At 47.8% G+C, this 22,397-nt stretch overlaps 1 protein-coding gene across 4 annotated transcripts in view; it reads left to right on the top strand.

Moving 5' to 3' along the window:
- LOC140393106 (serine/threonine-protein kinase 32C) overlaps positions 1–22,397 on the top strand; it is a 664,435-nt gene that overhangs the window by 575,440 nt on the left and 66,598 nt on the right. For all 4 annotated transcript variants that reach the window (XM_072479152.1, XM_072479150.1, XM_072479151.1 and 1 more), the window contains 4 exons: positions 402–439; positions 634–723; positions 12,502–12,605; positions 12,702–12,818. In XM_072479152.1, coding sequence (XP_072335253.1) covers positions 402–439; positions 634–723; positions 12,502–12,605; positions 12,702–12,818 — 349 coding nt within the window. The remainder of the gene's footprint in view (positions 1–401; positions 440–633; positions 724–12,501; positions 12,606–12,701; positions 12,819–22,397) is intronic.

Raw genomic sequence — 22,397 nt, forward strand, 5'->3', positions numbered from 1 at the left:
TAGGCAGCCAGAGAAGGAAGACAGAACTGTCATGCCAACTCCCCGCCATGCTCAGACTCTTTATCGGAAGGGAGGGCTGTCACATTCCATTGGGAATATTGTAGTTTGGCAGAACTGGCAGCAAAACATTGCATCCATTGTATTTTCTCACCTGGGACGGGTGACCCGCTGGCAGCCTACGCTTACAACAGAATGTTCTATTTATTAGTGATAATGCATTAGCTGAAATATTTTGATTGAATATAGATAAATTTGACAATGGATGCCAATTATGTTTCTGAGGATGCAACAAGGAAGTGGCAAACTGAACTAAAATCTATTAATACTAAGGAAAAGTAGATCGTGCAGACCATACGAAAACATATTCTTCATTTGAGGATTTATCTTTACTTCTTTTCCAGGGACGTCAAGCCTGACAACATTCTTCTTGATGAGCAAGGTTAGAAAACAGATGCTAATTTGCATTTTGCAACCAGCAACATATGCAGTTTCCTTACTAATGGCATACTTAATGGATTTATCGCTTATGTTTTTCAGCTGTCAGTGAATATTAACCAAAGTATTAGAATTGATTTTTTTTTTCTGGTCTTTACGTTGTCTGATGCTTCTAATTAAACATGCCCATTCTTTCAGGACATGCGCATCTGACAGATTTCAACATAGCAACGATTATTAAAGATGGAGAAAGAGCTACGGCTCTAGCTGGAACAAAGCCATATATGGGTAAGAGTTCTAAGATGGTGTAAATCCTAAGAGTTTTTTTAAAGCTTATTTTCCCTTTTCCAATTATAATCTCTCCCCTGGATCCTTCCTGTGCATGATTCCCCAGGAGGGAAAGCAAACAGATGACCAGATCCTAGTAGTGGACTGTAAACAGGAGAGTAACCGAGTTTAATGCTGCTCTTTTCAGTGTAATCTCCACTTCACACTGGTATTGGCAAGTAAGGAAAGCTGTATCTTTATCGTGGAATAATATAGCGTAGAAGGACCCTATTCGAACAGTCATGCCTGTGTCAACTCTCAGAAAGAGCTACCAATAAAGTCTCACACCCCTACAGCTCTAATGTGTTTTCCCTTCACAAATCTCTTGTGAAAGTTACTACTGAATCAGCTTCTGCTGCCCTTTCAGGGAGTGTATTCTGGATCATAGCAACTCACCAATTTAAGAAAAAAACAAACATATCTTAAATTTTTCCCTGTATGTTATGCTAATCATTTTCGATGTGTGACCTCTCGTTATCAACTCTCCTGCATGCAAAAATTGATTCTTCCCATCTACTCCATCAAAATACATCCATTTCTATCTTAACCTATTTTTATTGAAGACATTTTTACAAACATCACATCAAAACAAAAGAGAAAAAGGCCATAGGCATCAATGCAAAACAGGTACAGAACATTACAGAAGTCATTGCAAGCATGGGAACAAATAAGACTGATGAGTTGGGGACAATATCCCCCAACGTGTTGCCTCCATGGGTACAAATTCATCTGCACCAAAGCAGGATACAGTCAACAGCACAGAGTTACATCACAGCCATTGCTTCAATATTAACAGAGGAATAAAAAATAGCCCAGAGAACCCCAGAGCTAAGGGAGAATTACACTGATACCCACAATGCAATCAAACTCCCTTCCAGGTCCAAGACAGAGCAGACAACCATCATAACTGCAAGACGACAAGGACAGGACCGTGTATCACAAGTCCAAGGATAACTCAGATCTCAAAAAGAGTCTCCCTTAAAAAAATGAAGAAAGAATAAGGAACAAAGACTCAATCTGCCAAACCCCATCCACTGGGGCCCAGATCCAAAAGAGGAAGTGACCAACGCACCATCAATCAATGACACATCCCTTCGGGGGGCGGGGGGGGGGGGGGGGGGGGGGGGGGCGGTCACCAGGATAACCATGAAGCGTGAGGTTAAGAAGGATATCATCAGATCCCAGCCGGAAATGGGGAACCCCATCCCAGAAAAGAGGGGGCTGTCAGGGCACTCCCTGAAGGGTGGGGCACCCTAGGAGGGAAGGCCAGCCTACCTCTCTCCAGCACCAGGGAACCTACCTCGACAACCAGCAGCACTCAAGAAAAGGGTTAGGACTATCATACGACAACTTATCAAATAGGCCCACTCAATTAACCATAACACCGAGACCCCGCCATCTTAACATAATCACAAGTAGCTCGGGAGAAAATCAAGTACAAAGTGAGGGACACAACTCCGGGGTCTCAGAAGGAAGAAAAAGTGTAAAAAGCAGGAACTATCAGAACTAAATCGCTCAGATAAAAAAAAGGACACGCTTGGGCACAAGGTCACTACTCACTTGGGTTCCAGACCCAGCAAAACCAGGCTCCCCCTATGGGCTCTCTGTGAGAGAGAGAGAGAGAGAGAGCACTCCTTTCCTTTGGGACAAGAGGATACCGGCACCAAGGGCAGGCCTAGCCCAGTAATGTTACAGAACAAAACTCCGGAGAAACTGACCCCAGGAACTTCCACGCAGACCCAACCCTTACACCCCACCGAGGTTGCACCAACCCACATTGTGGGCACCTTGGGAGGAAAAGCCAGTCCCAACCAAAGGAAGCCTAAAGGAAGAATCAAATATAAGCCATTCCTAGTCAGGATAACATGCAGTCTGCCTGGACCCAAAAGGAAACAAAAAATTTGATGCTATATGTTATAACCTGGGATTAAGCAGATCATGTGAGACATGCTACCCGGTACCGGATCTGCACCTTGAGTGCTCTGAGCGACAGGGATATGGACCGGTTGCAGGAAGGTGATATAGAAAGGGCACCTGGGTGTACTCGGGTTGGCATAGACAAGATGGGCTGAATGGCCTGCTTCTGTGATCTAACTTTTCTATGATTCTAATGAAACCTTAAGCAGGCCATGGGACACTTATGAGATTGGGGGATTGATATTCCCAAATATGGGAAATAGACAGCCCCCACTGAGGGGCAGGGCACCCCCTTAAAGATCTTGTATAAAACCAGAGGACCATGAACTATGAGCTGGCTCCTGTCGTCGAGTAACTGCTCTGTACTCTTGTCTGTTGCATTAAACCTTTTCATTAAACTCAACCTGTTCGGCTTAGTGTGAATAATACAGTGAATCCAAATTAGAGGGAAAAGTAAGGGGGAAAAAATGATTAGCTTTAACTGGGGGGACCTTCCTCGATCACAGCGGGGACAAACTAACCCTACCAACTCCAACCCTCCACCCCTCACCGTGCTCTGGGTCCACTCATCTTCCAAGTGAAGGGGCGTGTGGGAAGACAACCAAAGGAGCCCCCTCCTGACTCCACTGCAAGGATTGTCAGACAATATAAGGTCCAAATACATTTAGATTAAAATACCACATTTCAACATTCGGCTCAACACAATATTAACGTCTTAAATTGGGATAATCAACACACGTATTATTCACTCCCCTGTAAACGGAAAAAATTGACAACATCAAGCAGAAAAATAATGATCAAACGGTAGCAAAGACCACGGACGGCATGGTGACACAGTGGTTAGCAGTGCTGTCTCACGGTGCCAGCAGCCCGGGTTTAACCTCAGGTCACTGTCTGTGTGGAGTTTACACTTTCTTCCGTGTTTGCGTGGGTTTCCTCCAGTTTTCTCCCACAGTCCAAAGATGTGCAGGTTAGGTGGATTGGCCATGCTAAATTGCCCCTAAGTGTCCAAAGGTTAGGTGGGGCTATGGAGATAGGGTGGGAGATTGAGCCTAAGTGAAGTGCTCTTTTGGAGGGTCAGTGCAGACTCGATGGGCTGAATGCCCTCCTTCTGCTCTGTAGAGATTCTATGATTCTGTAAACCAAGATGGAAAAATACAATGCAGTCCTCAGGATAAAGAATTCTTCACTGGCGCATGAAGAAAGCCAAACTCCAGGATGAGGCAGGATCAGGATCAATGAGCACTCTACAGGATCTCTCGAGCATTCCGACGATCGAACCACGAGACACTATTACTTCCACCATGTTATCTCACCAGAACCCGGGCAGTCAACAACCCTCGCTCCAGCATAAAAACACCCTGCAACTTTTGGAATTGGGCCTTGATGAGCCAATTCAAAGCCGGGATTTTCGTTGCAGCATCTTCGTTGGCAGCCATCATCCATCAATGAACACAGCACCCTTAGGCCATGAGCCCATTCAAAAGTAACAGCACCACTGAAGACAGGGCCCCACCCCAACTCCTTCCAGCCGCCATGAACAAACGAGGATATAAGCATTCTAATCTAACTTGCTCTATCATGCAGAAACACTAACCAACAATTCTCGGGACATGGTGTAAACTGTAGTGATCTTTACTTGGGTATGTACAGAAGGGGCTGATGGGTAATGGAAAGACCACTAGGGGGAGCACTGGCATGTATAAAAAGGGGAAGCAAGCAGCCCTCTGGGCTGTTGGGTGGATTAGACTGTGAGGAGAACAGAGGCAGAGATTTAGCTCAGGGCCTAGTTGTAGTGTATAGAAAAGTTGTAACTTTTCTACTAGCACAGTTCTTAAAGTAAGAACTCACGCAGTTATTTAAGTTGTGTTGCTCAATAAACCTTCTGTAAAACTTCTGGACAACTTCGAGCCTTCTTCCAAAGTCTCTACTGTAACTGAAGTGAGTAGCACAGATTACCTGCCTTACAGTTAACAAAACATGGTACCAGGTTGGCTTTAATCGGACAGTACTAGATAGATTAGGTTAGAGCCAGAAAGAACCAAAATAAGCAGCAAAAGTAACGGGCCGGCCATTCGACTGTGGAAGACTTCGCAGCATTGTGATTCCAAACAACCGACCGAAGCGATGGACCACACGTCGTTTCCAGAGTTGCTGAAAACTATCGGTAATTTAAATAGTAACTGGAAAATATATCAACAGCAGCTTCAAATATACATGGTGGCTACTGCCTTAAATGCAGCCCCCGATGAGAGAAAGATTGGGATATTACTCTCAACGGCAGGCCGGTATGTTGTAGACATTCATAACTCTTTTACGTATGGTGACAATGAAGATAAAACTAGCTTTCAAGTGATAATGGCAAATTTTGATGAACACTGTAAATCACAGACAAATGAAATTATGGAACGATTTAACCTGCACAACAGATTCCAAAAAAACGGGGAGACTATCTCTAATTTTATCACTGATCTCCGATTGCTAGCACAAGGCTGTAACTATGCTGATGTAACAGACTCCATCATCAGGGATCAATTAATCTATGGTCTCTCAGATGAAAATTTAAGGGAATCCTTGATGCAGCAAAATGATTTTACTTTAAAAACTACCATAGCAAAATGCTTACAGCAAGAACAGAAAGAACAGCAGTACCTGGAGCTTCTTAAAAAGAGGAACATGGAGAAAGTACTCCACGAGGTGGAAGATGTAAAAATGGTGGCCTCTCCTCACAGGCCTTCTTTTCCGGCCGCTGGCGCCATTACAGCATGTCTGCGCATGCGTGCAGTCAGGAGAAATGCAATCACGCAAGGTCCCAGTATGTAAAGTAACGACCCCAGCTAGAAGAGCAAGTCGTGCATGCGCAATCGCTGCCGACACGTGACGTCATGGACGTCATGACATGCTACCACTGTGGCATCGCCCATTTAAAAGGGAAATGTCCTGCACTAGGGAAACGATGTCTAAAGTACTCCAAGATTAATCATTTTGCCTCCCAGTGTCAGTCCGCAGCCAAATATTACTCTCCAATGCAAAGACATGGAAATTTCAAGGTTCGTACAATAGATTCAATGGACGCTCAGACACCCGAAGAAAACTTTTCAGACCACGAAGAGTTCCACTCCTGGGAGAACACATACGGCGTCGGAATCATAAATGTCACAGACGAACCGCACAAGCTGACCACACAGCCTCAATACGTGCATACCATTGACTCCACAAGCGAATGGAGTGCCACGGTGCAAGTGAACAACTCCCCAATTACGTTCAAGCTTGACACGGGAGCATCCGTGAACTTGATGACAAGCAAAGATCTTGCATCCATCCCAGGAACACACGAGATGATAACTGCTGCATGCAAGTTAACAGACTACAATGGCAACCAGATCGCCTCGAGGGGATCATGCCGCCTACAAGTAGTTCTTAAGAAAGTCACAAAAGGACTACGTTTTGAGATCGTGGACGACAAAAGAATGTCACTGTTAGGTGCCCAAGCCTGCAAGGATTTGCGGCTGATACAAAGGATTTTCATGAACACGGTTGACTCATCACGACTGGCCGGTACCATCCAACTGCTTCTCAGTGAGTATCCAGACATCTTTTGTGGCATGCGTACATTACCCTACAAGTACAAAATCCTGCTCAAAGACGATGCAACACCGGTCATTCATGCACCAAGGAGGGTATCAGCTCCGTTGCGGGTCAAGCAAAAAGCAGAACTCCAACGCCTCCAATCTCAAGGCATCATATCACAGGTCACACTAGAAGCTGACTGAATGGGTCAGCTCGTTGGTATGTGTCAAGAAGCCGTCCGGTGAACTCATACTCTGTTTAGATCCCAAAGACTTGAACAAAAACATTCGCAGGGAGCACTACCCTATCCCCAAGCGAGAGGAGATAACGAGCGAAATGATGAAGGCTCGCATATTCACAAAACGTAATGCCTCACAAGGCTTCTGGCAGATGCAGCTCGATGATTCCAGCCGACCTTCAACCAGGTGTACCTTCAACACACCGTTTGGACGATACTGTTATAATCGTATGCCTTTCAGGATTATCCCTGCATCCAAAATATTTCACAGAATTATGGAGCAGATGATGGAGGGCATTGAAGGCGTCCGTGTATATGTTGATGACATCATAATATGGTCAACGACAGAGGAAGACTACATTGCTCGGTTAAAACAAGCCTTCCAAAGAATCCACCAATTTGGGCTGAAGCTCAACCAAGCCATGTGCACCTTCGCACGTTCAACTCTGACCTTCCTGGGTGACACGATATCAGAGCACGGGTTGAAGCCAGATGCTGAGAAGATCGCGGCAATTCAGAACATGCAGCGGCCACGTGACAAGAAAGCGGTGCTCAGATTTCTTGGATTCATCAACTTCCTAGGCAGGTTCATATCAAACCTAGCAGCACGAACGATGGCGTTACGACAAGTGATAAGGAAGGACACGGAGTTTGACTGGACTCCACATCACCAAGGCGAGTGGGTGGATCTGAAGCAATAATTGAAGGCAGCTCCAACGCTGGCATTCTTTGACCCGACAAAACCCACAAATATCTCCACCGACGCTAGTCAACATGGAATTGGTGCGGTGCTACTTCAACAGAATGACCAGTCGGACTGGGTCCCAGTGGCTTACGCTTCTCGAGCGATGACCGCCACGGAGTGCAGGTATGCACAGATAGAGAAGGAGTGCCTGGGATTGATCACGGGTGTAACAAAATTCCACCACTATGTGTATGGTCTTCCCACATTTCTAATGGAGACTGATCATAGGCCACTGGTCAACATTATCAACAAAGATCTCAATGATATAATGCCATGCCTACAACGCATGATGATGAAGTTGCGGACGTACGACTTTACGCTGGTCTACACTCCTGGGAAGGACCTAATAATAGCTGACACCTTATCCCGAGCCATTGATGCTGACAGTCCACCTCCGGCTTCCATTAATGATGTAGAAGCTCATGCACAGTGGTGCAGGGAGACAATCCCGGCAACGGATGAGAGGCTGCAGCAAATTAGTCAGGCGACACGAGAAGATGCGACCCTGCTCCAGGTCATGTACAACCTTCAGCATGGCTGGTCAAGAGGGCGGTGCCCACAGTTCCAAAACGTCCAAACTGAACTGTCCGTGGTGTCATACTGCCAATCGTCATTCCTCTGGCACTCCGGGCGGACATGCTCTGCAGGACTCATGAGGGGCATCTTGGTGTCGAGAAGTGCAAAAGAAGAGCAAGGCAATCTGTGGACTAGCCTGGGATAAACAAGAACATAACAAACATGGTGCTCACATGTGACACGTGCCAAAAACATCGACTGGCACAATGCAAGGAGCCACTCCAGCAGCATGAGATCGCTACGTCACCGTGGGACAAAGTTGGCATCGACTTGTTTCATTCCATGGGTCGAACTATGTTCTTCTCGTAGATTATTACTCCAACTTTCCAGAGGTAATGAAACTCCCTGATCTCACATCGGCGTAAGTTATCAAAGCCTGCAAGGAAACCTTCTCGAGGCACGGCACCCCACAGACGGTCGTGTCCGACAATGGTCCTTGCTTTGCAAGCTGGGAGTGGTTGGATTTCTCAAAAAAAAACAACTTCAAGCACGTGACGCTGAGTCCACACTTTCCTCAATCAAATGGCAGGGTGAAGAAACGTGTCCACATTATTAAGCAACTGATCAGCAAGGCCACTGACTCGAATTCCGACATACACTTGGCCCTATTGTCATATCGTTCATCGCCTTTGAGCTCTGGGCTGTCACTGGCTCAAATGCTCTTCAATCGAGATGAGAGGAGAATGCTACCGGCGTTACCCTTCGCCAATCCAGATCACTCCCTAGTCCTGGACAAGATGCATCACCAACATCACGGACAAAGGTGCTGCATCCGTTAGCAATCAACGACATGGTTAGATTGCGATTCCCTGGTGGAGGTTGGTCTAACAGGGTGCTCCGCCAAGTATCGCCATAATCGAACGTTGTGAAGTCTGATGATGGAATACTGTTTCGACGCAATCAGCGAGACCTGCTGAAGGTTCCACCTCATCAACCTGTATTTCTGACGTTAGATCTGCAGGATGCTATCATGCGACATCCTGGGACACCAGCAGTTGGTGCCCAAATGGACATAAAAACCTCTGGGTCTCCATGCCCACTCAGGAGGTCTACCCGAATCAGATGTACACCCGCCCGTCTGAACTTGTGAACATGAACTGATACAATCATTGCTCTCTGTTCTGTATTTATGCATGCAACTAACTGTTTTATTTTTTTTTTAGTTACAGCTCTGCAACTATAAAAGTGAAAAAGGGGGATGTAGTGATCTTTACTTGGGTATGTACAGAAGGGGCTGATGAGTAATGGAAAGACCACTAGGGGGAGCACTGGCATGTATAAAAAGGGGAAGCAAGCAGCCCTCTGTGCTGTTGGGTAGATTAGACCGTGAGGAGAACAGAGGCAGAGATTTAGCTCAGAGCTGCTAGTGTGGTCAGGCCTAGTTGTAGTGTATAGAAAAGTTGTAACCTTTCTACTCGTACAGTTCTTAAAGTAAGAACTCATGCAGTTATTTAAGTTGTGTTACTCAATAAACCATCTGTAAAACTTCTGGACGACTCCGAGCCTTCTTTCAAAGCCTCTACTGTAACTGAAGTGAGTAGCACAGATTACCTGCCTTACAGGTAACAAAACATAAACTATGGTAACCAAGAAAAGACAAAAGAAATGTATGCAAGGATGAAAAGATGGGATTAAAAGATGAGCAGAGTCGGAGCTCAGGAGAATGCAACCACTCCTGCGCTATCTTCACATGACCCTTGTACCTCAATTTTAAACACCTTTGTGGCACGTATGTGTTAATATATGAACCTGTAGCTCCGTCAAGCCCAGTGCTCTGTTTGTATTATAGGAAATCCTCACCAACCCTCAGTGATTAGACACTCCCTTATCTCTACTCCTTCTGATTTCTCCCATGAGGTTTCTGATCTCCCCCCCCCCTCCCCGCCCAACCCGACCCACCCAGGCCTGTGGTACCCCACTCATCCCGGGGTCTCTGATGGCCTCTACCACTTTCACTCCCTCCCCCTCTACACCTCTGCCCTCCCTCCCTCCCCCCTCCTCACCACCTCATTAATACCAGATTTTAATTACCATTGTTTATTGTAAACTATGCACCAGCCTTTACCTCCTCTATCTTACTACACTTTGCAAGTAAGGTTTTAATTCTGCCTCACCAGTTGAATCCAGATTTGAGCTATTTCACTGGCTTTCCATCATCATATTTTTTGGTTAAGTGACTGCACAGGGGATTGTCAATTGCAGATAGGGAACAATTTAACTTGATTTGATTTATTCATTTTTAGTGGGTTAGTGTCTTTGTTGAGATAATGGACTGAGGAATATGCTGATACATTTTGTTACTAATATTGTACACCGTGATTTCAAATGGGCGGCACGGTAGCACAGTGGTTAGCACTGTTGCTTCACAGCGCCAGGATCCCATTTTGGATTCCCGACTTGGGTCACTGTCTGTGCGGAGTCTGCACGTTCTCCCTGTATCTGCGTGGGTTTCCTCCGGGCACTCCAGTTTCCTCCCGCAGTCTAAAGATGTGCAGGTTAGGCGGATTGGCCATGCTAAAATTGCCCTTAGGTTAGGTGGGGTTACTGGTTTACGGGTATAGGGTGGAGGTGTGCACTTAAGTGGGTGCTTTTTCCAAGAGCCGGTGCAGACTCAATGGGCTAAATGGCTTCCTTCTGCACTGTAAATTCTATAATTTTCAGTGTATCCGAACAGGCACCAGAGTGTGGCGACTAGGGGATTTTCACAGTAACTTCATTGCAGTGTTAATGTCAGCCTACTTGTGACAATAATAATAAAGATTATTATTATCTCACAAGCACTGGCTCTTTTAGACTAGAAGCAAATGTATTAGTGGAAGAGTTATTACTACACTGTTTTGTGACAGAGAAACACATTCCTACTGTCCTTGCAGCATCGCTCAACATCAAAACTCATATTTCCCCATATAAATAAATACCACCCATGTATCACATTTTATCATATTTAACATAATGACTGCATAAGCACCTTTGTAAACTTGCATATTTCTTATGGTAGTAATACACTAAACTTCTGCAACTACAAATACTGTTATAGCAAATTGAAATGGTTCAAAGCATAAGAAAATATTTCATTCCTGTTAGATTAAATCAGAGAATTGTTGAATGATCTTGTTTAACCAGTAATTAGTTGACTGTGAATTCCTGAAGTGCATCGACTATTGAGTCATCGAGTCATACAGCACAGAAAAGGCCCTTCAGCCCATCACGTCTGCGCCGGTCAAAAATAACTCCCTAACCATTCTAATCCCATTTTCCAGCACTTGGCCATAGCCTTGTATGCCCTGGGATTGCAAGTGCACACCAAAATACTTCCTGAATGTCATGACGGTCTCTGCCTTCACCACCCTTTCGGGCAGAGAATGACAAACTCCCATCACCATCTGGGTAAAAAGGTTTTTCCCCACATCCCCTCTAAATCTCCTGCCCCTTACCTTAAACCTATGCCCCCTGGTCATTGACTCCTCCACCAAGGGGAAACGTTTGTTCCTGTCTACTGTATCTATGCCCCTCATAATTTTATACACCTCAATCATGTCCCCCCTCAGTCGCCTCTGCTCCACGGAAAACAATCCAAGTCTATCTAATCTACCTAACACTCTCCAGCCCAGGCAACATCCTGGAAAATCTCCTCCGCACCCTTTCCAGTGTAATTGATTCCCTGATTAAAATTGTGACACATCCTCTTCTTTACCTCCTTCCCTATCTCGCTTAAAGATTCTGTATCCTGGACTATTGAGCTGCCAATCCTGCCCATCTCTCAATCATGTCTCAGTGACAGCAATAACATCATATCCCCATATTTTAATTTGTGCCCTCAATTCATCTGCCTTGTTCGTCAGACTCTTTGCTTTTAATTAAATACCATCCAATCTTGCCAAACTCCCTTGTGACTGAACTGGTCTTGACATTCTGTGCATTCTTGACTCATTTGATGTCTCCCCTAATTTCGGCTGTGCATCCCTGCTAAACTTTCTCACAGAATCCTCAGCCCATGCCAAGTTATGATGTGGAGATGCCAGCCTTGGACTGGGGTGAGCACAGTAAGAAGTCTTACAACAGCAGGTTAAAGTCCAACAGGTTTTTTTGAATCACTAGCTTTCGGAGCACTGTTCCTTCCTCCATTCACCTGAGGAAGGAGCAGTGCTCTGAAAGCTAGTGATGTGAAACAAACCTGTTGGACTTTCACCTGGTGTTGTAAGACTTCTTACCATGCCAAGTTAGTTTAAACCCTCCCCAACAGCACTAGCAAACCTCCCTGCAATAACACTGGTCCCATTTTGGTTCAGGTGTAAACCGTCCGCCTTGTACACGTCCTACCGTCCCAAAAAATGGTCCCAATGTTCCAGAAATCTAAAGCCTCCCTCCTGCACCATCTCTGCAGCCATGCATTCATCTAGACTAACCTCCTATTTCTATACTCCCTAGCTCGTGGCACCGGAAGTAACCCAGAGATTACTACCTTCTAGTTCCTGTTTTTTAATCTACTTCCTAGCTCTCCAAATTCTGCTTGCAGGACCTCATCCCTGTGGCTGGCATATTCTGCAAAATTGCAATTGTAGAAGTCTGTATAGTATTTCTTCATTCATGCCTTATGTTATTTGGATGCGGTCATATTTACTATTTAATTAGAAGTTTGGATGACAAAGTAAATTGATTCTGTTCATCAAATTAATTTCTTTGTTGTTTGTAGCTCCGGAGATTTTTCACTCCTTTGTCAATGGTGGTACTGGATACTCGTTTGAAGTAGATTGGTGGTCACTAGGAGTCACTGCGTATGAACTTCTTCGAGGATGGGTACAGTCACCTGCAATTTGTCCATTTTTAGTGACTTTCTGTTGGTGATACCGCATTTTACTCTGATGATTATAAAGGTTTATTTTGTATTTCTAGAGGCCCTATGACATCCATTCCAGTGTTACAGTTGAATCCCTCATTCAGTTATTCAGTACAGTGAGTGTACAATACTCCTCGACTTGGACAAAGGAAGTTGTTACATTGTTAAGAAAGGTAAGATGAGATTGCTGAATCGAAGTTCCATAAATTCAATTCTATAACACAATGGTGTTACATACCTACACCTTTGGAGAAATCAAGGGTGCCATTCTGAACAGATATTACGGGTAGAAAAGACCATTACAAGGTAATTGGGTTCTGGGTTCTATACAGAAAGACATTGAATAAAGAAACAAGGTTGTGATAGTGATTCTGTACAATACATTAATTGGGATTTTGGGGAAGCGAGGTAAGCACATGAGCGACAAAGGATGAGAGAGATATGCTGATAGTCTCTGATGTAGTAGACAGGGAGGAGGATCGTGTGGAGCATAAACACCAGGAAAGATCAATTAGGCTGAAAGGACTGTTTGTACATTGTACACCCGATGTATTGTGCATAGGTCTGGGAATTCATTTATAGGAACAGTATTAAAGCCATGGAAAAGGTACAGCAACGATTCCCGAGGATGATACCAGGAATGAATGAATGAATGGTGAAAGTTACAAAAACAGTTTTGAAAAATGTCCATTATTTCACTGGAACAGAGAAGGGTGAAGGGAGTGTTGTGTTTTTGTGATGATATAAAGGCACCAATCACTCATAAGAGACTTGGTTCATTCATTAAGACGAGGCACAAGAGAACAAATGTACACGGGTACAGCGCTTGAAGACATCAGAGCTGTGTCCTGTTCTTCTCACAGGCAAAAGTGAAACTGAGATTGGATTACATGACGCACTCCCCTTCTCATGATGGCATGGTGCTAATGCTGAACAGCATATTACTTTTTAAAGATACTTTCTATTCCCCTCCAAAGAAGTATAACTATTTACCATACATGTTAATGTTTAGTTGCCAAGACGTAAATGAATAAGACTGGTGAGTCTCCAAAGCGTAAAGATTAACTGGTGGCATGCCCAGATCTTGTCATTTCAACCTTGTCTAGAGGTTTCTTTATTTGCTCACAGTGATCTGTAGGATTGTCATTCCTGGATGTAGTTCCTGGTTGTATTTGGGATCTTGTCCTTGATGCAATAGGACTACATGCTGGTTGAGGAGCTGGAATGGATCTGATTTGTCCTCAGTTATGCCTCACCGTTGTACTTTTGTGTCTAATGATTGTTTAGCACCACGGTTGTAAATTTTGCCAACTTTCTTAGGACAGATAATTTGAATCTTGTCAAACTCTGGGGTGACGGCATCTACATTTTCCACAAGATTGACAGTGTAAAACATGTGTTCACCGCTCTATGTCTCATCGTGCACATCATTGTAATTTTCTGGTTTGTCAGTCACCTCATATATATGTTTCAGATGGGATAGCAGATAGTCATTCTCATTGCTTGAAGGTATCTATTGTGTATGGTCTGTTTGAATCAGTGCATGGCTCTTTGCAGATACATCAGCCTTTGCTCTAGTGCAATGCTCCAGTGCTAATGGTCCTTTCTACCACGTGCCTTGCAGAATTGATGGAAAGCTGGGCATTTCTTAGATGCATGCAGAAGGTGTCAGCTTCCACATGTCTTGCTAGGTTTAGGTGTTCTTGTGAGCGTATCAATAATTGGGGTTGTACTTAAGACCTGTAAACTTTATCGACCTGCAAAGATCATATCATACTTACATTCATCCTTGAGTAGCACTTCAATGCTATACATTTTGAGCTCGTCCAGCAGATCCTGAAGGAATGCTTCCATGAAAGTGAATGTGATCACCAACTCAACAACTGTCTGCTAGCTCTGAATTTAAAAACATCACATATCTGCACCTGCTGACAAAGTGGTCTCTGGATTCTGTAGGCTGCTATCGAAACGGCATGAATGTCAATGAAAGTGCAAGTTTAACCTGATTCTGAAGCGGTCTTCCAGTGTAGTCCATAGGCAGGAATCTCTGTCCCGCCACACCAATTTTCTGGTCCAGCGCACCCCCACCGGCAGCGGGATCCTTCCCCCCGGCAGCCGGCTAATGGAGTCTCCCATTGTGGGCACCCCATGCCATCAGGAAATCCGCGGGTGTGGGTGCGCAGCGGCAAAACGGAGGGTCCCGCCGATGGAGAATCCAGCTGCATATCTTTTGGGGATCTTTAATTCTTCTGCTGTTACTCCTGATGTGTTCAGCTTGCATAGGCCTTCATTCCCAACTGCTATGCAAACATTTAAGGCTTGCTTGTCTGGTTCAGACACACTTGAAGTTCAAACTCTCTCTTTTTCCCTTTCCTCTCTCTTTTTCTTGTTGTTTTGCTAGAGCTATTCTTTCTTTTTCCCTCATTTCGTATTCAAGTTGCTTTAATTCTTTTTCATGTTCCAGTTGTTTAACCTGTAACTCAATTTTTTCCATTTCTAATGAGTCAGGCAATGTATCTCAGGCAATTTTAAATGCTCAGCTACCGCCATAAGTACCTCTTCTTTTGGTGTGCTGTTAGGTAATGCTAACTGCAATGTTTTTGCCAAATCTAAAAGCCTTTTTTTAGTCTCTGTTTGTAAGGTACTGTGTGTGACCTTCTCCACCCCCATAAACCTCCAAGCCTCTGAAAGAGCCATTGTCCACAATTTATTATGGGCCAGCGTTTAGAGAACACCAAAGTATATTATGGAGTTCACCTGACCCACAACCTTTATAGATTTTGGTAATGGGGAGCACAAGGGCCCGCTTTACAGGTGTGATGCAACAGAGAACTAAAAGTATTTTTAAACAAAAACAATGTTTATTCTATGAATACAATTAACATTTTATAAACCCACAGTAAACATCTTACCAACTAGAAAGATTGTGGAGGATTACTTAAACTCTTCACTAGATATGGACTAGCCACAGAAATACAATCGGATCAAGAATCAAATTTTACCTCAAAGTTATTCAAAGAAATTATGGATGGCTGAGGAATAAAACAATTTAAATCAACTGCGTACCAACCAGAATCGCAGGGAGCGTTAGGAAGGTGGCATCAGACCACTAGTGAAGTATACAGTGTATGTCTCATGGAGGGAAAAACGTCACTTTTGTCTGTGTGATGCTCTCTCTTTGGACACCCTCCAGAATGGTAACTATGAATATGTGGAAGCCGTTTTCTTGTTAAGAGCAAAACAACTTAAAGAACCTGTTAGAACAAATCATAAGAACAAAAAAACCACGTAGGGCACCAGGCAAGCGCTGTTAGCCTGGGCTATTTTAGTACAAGACATCAACACTCAAATAAAATTTCTTGTAACATTTTGTGTGCAAAGTAAGGCCTGCAGTACAAAAATCAATCTGCAACGCATACAGTGCTACTGAGACTTGGTTAAACTGCTCATTATGGGGGGCCCTTGATGTGAGCGTGGGAGTGGCTGCTTTTTTGCAAGCTCTGGCTTATCCTCCAATCTTTGTGTATATTCTGATGCGCACCTCTTATTGCCTTAGTTAGTAAGTTTGATTAACTCTGATTAGTAAGTTTGCGGACGACACAAAGGTTGGTGGAATTGCGGATAGCGATGAGAACTGTCAGAGGACACAGCAGGATTTAGATTGTTTGGAGACTTGGGCGGCGAGATGGCAGATGGAGTTTAATCTGGACAAATGTGAGGTAATGCATTTTGGAAGGTCTAACACAGGTAGGGAATATACAGTGAATGGTGGAACCCTCAAGAGTATTGGCAGTCAGAGAGATCTTGGTGTACAGGTCCACAGGTCACTGAAAGGGGCAATACAGGTGGAGAAGGTACTCAAGAAGGCGTACAGCATGCTTGCCTTCATTGGCCGGGGCATTGCGTATAAGAATTGGCAAGTCATGTTGCAGCTGTATAGAACCTTAGTTAGGCCACACTTGGAATATGGTGTTCAATTCTGGTCGCCACACTACTAGAAGGATGTGGAGGCTTTAGAGAGGATGCAGAAGAGATTTACCAGGGTGTTGCCGGGTATGGAGGGCATTAGCTATGAGGAGCGGTTGAATAAACTTGGTTCGTTCCTACTGGAACGACGGAGGTTGAGGGACAACCTGATCGAGGTCTACAAAGTTATGAGGGGCATAGACAGAGTGGATCATCAGAGACTTTTTCCCAGGGTAGAGGGGTCAATTACTAGGGGGCATTGGTTTAAGGTGCGAGGGGCAAGGTTCAGAGGAGATATACGAGGTAAGTTTTTTACACAGAGGGTAGTGGGTGCCTGGAACTCGCTGCCGGAGGAGGTGGTGGGAGCAGGGACGATAGTGACGTTTAAGGGGCATCTTGACAAATGCATGAATGGGATGGGAATAGAGGGATACGGATCCCGGAAGTGTAGAAGATTTTAGATTAGACGGGTAGCATGGTCGGCGCAGACTTGGACGGCCGAAGGACCTTGTTCCTGGGCTGTACTTTTCTTTGTCTTTAGAACAAAGAACAAAGAACAATGTTGAGGGATTATTGTCAAGATTATCCAGAGGATTTGGATACATGCATTCCATTCGTATTGTTTGCAATTAGGGATGCAACTAATGAGTCAACCAAATTCTGTCCTTTTGAACTAATGTTTGATCATGAGCTAAGAGGACCACTTAAATTGATTAAGGAAAAATTGGTGAGTGAGCAGAACTTACATTATTGGATTACGTGTCAAGTAAATTGCCCCTCAGTAGGCGGCAGTGAGTCGCTTCATTGAACTGCCGATCATCATGAGCTGCACAGAGTGAGTAGCAACCTTCAGAGCCTAATGTACAAGACATCGCCGGTCATCACAGTTGTATCTATTGCGACTTTTTACGCAACTTTAAAGGATGCTGAAAAATTAGGCCCTGTTTTGCGTGATTGCAGGAGAGTAAATTTTGTAAATTGTCTTCAGAAATGTTTTAATCTTGGCACCATATTTTTTCAAGTACATTGCAAATCTGTTTATTATGAGAAAAGGGATTGTTGAATCAACTGGGACTTTCTCTTCAAAGTTAAGAATTTTAATCTATTTGAAGTATTGTAGTTAAAGTTTAAATTACCTAGAGAATTGGTCGGACCCCAGCTGCGTCTCCCTGTTGTTAGAAGCGCAAAACTGGGTCATTCTTCCCCAACAGTGGAAACTCGATTTCAACATTCTAATTATTTCTTAACTATTTTTAAAATTGTGGCTTGTAATTATAAATCATGTAGATTTAGTTTAATCACAGAGAAGTAATAGTGTCATGATTCTGAGCCTCCTGTGGTTCTGATTTGGATTCCATAATGATAATGAACAAAGATGAAACAAACTTAAACACTAAGTGCATCATGTAACAAATTTGCAAACCCATTGCGGAGTCTTGCGTGCCACAAAAAACAGATTGATTTTTGGGTGCGTATTCCTCTCAATTATTCACCCATCAGTTTTAATGGATGAAATATTTTGGGGAGGGCGGATTTCCTCAAATTTCGGACATCTGTAAATAGGAGGTAACACTCCATGCCAGGACCACAGCCGTAAAATAGCTGCTAAAATGTTTGAAATACAGTCTATATCCAGTCCTGTGTAGCTGATAGTCATCCTAACCTGTAAACTTCAAATTAAAAATGCTTCTGAAGACTACCAACTACTACCATTGCATAGCCACTGATGTATCATTGAAAAGCAGTTATATATAATATCTGTTATGTATATATCATCATCTAGATGTTTTAATTCATTCATGGAATGTCGGTATCACTGGATGGCTTGCTAAGCCATTTCAGAGGGCATTTGAGAGTTACCCACATTGCTGTGGATCTGGGGTCCCATGTGGGCAAGTAAGGATAGCAGATTTCCTTTCCTAAAGGATTTCAGAAACCAGGGGTGCGATTCTCCAACCCCCCACTGGGTTGTAGAATCGCCGGGGGGCGGCGTGAATCCCGCCCCCGCCGTATCGCGAATTCTCCGCCACCGGAGATTCGGCGGGGGCGGGAATCCCCCGGCGATTCTCCGGTCCCCGATGGGCCGAAGTCCCGCGCTGTCAACCCACGCCAGCCGGCGTGGATTGAACCACCTTTGGGACGGCGGGACATGGCGGCGCGGGCGGGCTACGGGGCCCTGGGGGGGGGGGCGTGGGACGATCTGGCGCTGGGGGTGCCCCCACGGTGGCCTGGCCCGCGATCGGGGCCCACCGATCCGCGGGCGGGCCTATGCCGTGGGGGCACTCTTTTCTTTCCGCCTTCACCATGGTCTGCGCCATGGCGGAGGCAGAAGAGACCCCCTCCACTGCGCATGCGTGGGGAAGCCGTGAGCGGCCGCTGACGCTCCCGCGCATGCGCCGCACGGCAAAGTCAGCTTCGCGCCAGCTGGCGGGGCGGAAATCAGTCCGGCTCAGGCCTAGCCCCTCAAGGTGAGGGCTCGGCCGCTCAAGATGCGGAGACTTCCGCACCTTTGGGGCGGCGCGATGCCGGACTGATTCGTGCCGTTTTTGGCGCCGGTCGGCGGACATCGCGCCGATATCGGAGAATCCCGCTCCAGATGGTTTTTTACAAAAACAGATTCAAGGGGCGTCATTCTCCGCCCCCCCAGAGGGTCGGAGAATGGCCGTTGGCCACCGTGAATCCCGCCCCCGCCCCCGCCGAAGTCTCCGAAGGGAGAAAAGTCGGCGGGGCGTTAATGGCGCCGCTGCCGCGGAAAATGTCACGGGTCTGCGCAAGGCAGCCGATTTTCGGCCTGCCGATATTCTCCCTTCCGGATCGGCCGAAGTCCCGTCGACGTGATGACCGTTCACATCGACGTGAATCAAACCTCCTTTTCATCGGTGTGACCCGGTGCTCCAGGCTCACGCCGACCAGCGAGGAGGTGAGTGACGGCCTGGGGGTTTGGCTCTGGGCAGGAAATGGCGTGGCCGCAGACTGATTGCGTGAGGAGAGGTGTGTCTCGGCTTGTGTGTGTGTGTGTGCGGCGGGGGGGGGGGGTGGTTAGAGTAGGCTGGGCTCCGGGGGAGTGCCGGGAGGGGGTCCGTGCTGGGGTGGAGGTTGGGGAGGGGGTCCGTGCCGGGGTGGAGGTTGGGGGGGGGGTGGTTAGAGTAGGCTGGGCTCCGGGGGAGTGCCGGGAGGGGGTCCGTGCTGGGGTGGAGGTTGGGGAGGGGGTCCGTGCCGGGGTGGAGGTTGGGGGGGGGGTCCGTGCCGGGGTGGAGGTTGGGGGTTGGGGGGGGTCCGTGCTGGGGTGGAGGTTGGGGAGGGGGTCCGTGCCGGGGTGGAGGTTGGGGGCGGGGGGGTCCGTGCCGGGGTGGAGGTTGGGGAGGGGGTCCGTGCTGGGGTGGAGGTTGGGGGGGGGGGGTCCGTGCCGGGGTGGAGGTTGGGGGTTGGGGGGGGTCCGTGCTGGGGTGGAGGTTGGGGAGGGGGCCCGTGCCGGAGTGGAGGTTGGGAGGGGGGGGTCCGTGCCGGGGTGGAGGTTGGGGGGGGGGTCCGTGCCGGGGTGGAGGTTAGGGGTTGGGGGGGGTCCGTGCTGGGGTGGAGGTTGGGGGAGGGTCCGTGCCGAGGAGGGTGATGGGAGGGCAAATGAGTTGGTCCACCTGGCCAGGTGCCAGCCTCCAACAGTTGGACCCATGCGGTCCATGCCACCTGGCTGGGGGGAGGAGGGGATATGGGCAATGATGACATGTCGTCGTTCCCCTCCCCCCCACCAGGCCGTCATGTTTTCAGATCATCCAGCGATGTTGGCCGCCGTGGTGGCAGCCGCTCATGTCTATGTTGCCCTGGATGAGGAGGAGGAGGAGGAGGAGGAGGAGGAGCGTGCCAGAGAGGCGGCGCAGGCTGCCGCAGAGGGGCAGGCGGCAGCCGCCCAGGCTGGAGGGACACCTGACCGACAGGACGAGGAGGGGGAGGAGAATGTCGCGGCCCCACGGCAACGGAGGCACCCGAGGGCGCCCCGTGTGTACCGGCCCCGGCAGTCATACCAGGACCTCACGGACCGGGAATGCAGGAGGAGACTCCGGATGTGCCGGGAAACCGTGGCACACATCTGCCACCTGCTGGCACACCTGTCACCGCGTGGCACTGGCGGGGGACACCCTCTCCCCGTGTCCGTCAAGGTTACGGTGGCCCTGAACTTTTATGCAACGGGGTCATTCCAGGCACCGAGTGGGGACCTGTACGGCATATCACAGACATCGGTGCACCGGTGCATCCGGGCAGTGACAGATGCCCTTTATGCCATGGCGCACCGCTACATCCGCTTCCCCGTGGACCGGGCCAGCCAAGATGCCCGGGCCGTGGGCTTCTCTGCCGTGGCCGGGTTCCCCATGGTCCAGGGCGCGATCGATGGGATGCACGTCGCCGTGCGGCCACCTGCAGATAACAGGGCCGTGTTCACTAATAGGAAGGGGACCTATTCGATGAACGTACAGGTGGTCTGCGACCACCGCATGATGATCCTGCACGTCTGCGCCCGTCACCCAGGCAGTGTACACGACTCATTCGTGTTGTCGCGGTCATCCATCCCCGGCATGTACGAGGGACGCCATCCCCGGCTGAGGGGCTGGTTGCTGGGCGACAGGGGCTACCCATTGCGATTGTGGCTGATGACGCCTATACGGAGGCCACGCAATGAGGCGGAGAACCGCTACAATGATGCCCATGTAGCGACAAGGGGAGTGAACGAGAGGTGCTTTGGCGTGCTGAAGATGCGTTTCAGGTGCCTGGACCTCAATGGGGGCGCCCTCCAGTATCGGTCAGATAGGGTCGGCCGCATCATTGTGGTGTGCTGCGTCCTGCACAACATAGCCCAGCAGAGGGGCGATGTGCCGCAGGCAGAGGAGGGCGGAGTGGAGGAGCAGCAGGAAGAGGCACAGTCCTCCCCAGATGAGGGGGATGGGGGCAATGGTCAGGGCAGACGGGGTAGACACAGGCGGGTGGCTGTCCACCGTTACCGGCTGGCCCAGCGGGCACGGGACAGACTGATAGACGCCCGCTTCACTGACTAGATGGGCGTGGCAATCGGGTAGTATGGCCACAGACCGCACACCATGGCAACAGCCGACCACCCACACCCCCCACCCATCCACCCACCCAGCACCCTCACCCCCCTCCCCAATCCCACCCACCCCACCCGCATGCACCCCCCCCCCCCATTGCCGATCCACTGGCGGCACAACGGGCCGGGCTCACACAGTTGCGGGTGGACGCGTGTCTATCGCAGGCCATGGAGGATGATGACAACCCGCCCTGCGATGAGCTCCTGGCTCTACATCATTGGACTATGTCTGACCCATGGCCACAGTACCACCATCCACCCGGACCATCCCTGCATGCGGCTGTGACACTGCAGCGCACGGTCCCGTCCTCTGCCCGGGGGATGTTGATGGCGGCCCAGGGGGAAGGGGGCAGCCTCACCTGGGGCTGAGGTAAGACCACCCCTCACACACACACTTGCGCTCAACGTACATGACACGCCCGCACACTTTGGACAGAGCACAAAGGCAGCTTCGGTAGGTGTAACATTGACTTTAATAACCAAAGGAGTTCATGCACGTGCCCTAGCCCCTAAAACTCATCTGTGCCCTGCACCCGTGCCAACTTACTCAGTGTCGAATTGTTTGGCCTTACGGGCCCTTTGACTACGTCTACGTGGTTCCCCAGACGGTACAGCAGAACTGGAGGTGGACTCCTGTGATTCCTGCCCTCTGACACTGGATCCATTTGGCGGCCGTTTCCTGGGGCGTCCT

Source organism: Scyliorhinus torazame, chromosome 16 (assembly GCF_047496885.1).
Source record: "Scyliorhinus torazame isolate Kashiwa2021f chromosome 16, sScyTor2.1, whole genome shotgun sequence".
Taxonomy (NCBI): domain Eukaryota; kingdom Metazoa; phylum Chordata; class Chondrichthyes; order Carcharhiniformes; family Scyliorhinidae; genus Scyliorhinus; species Scyliorhinus torazame.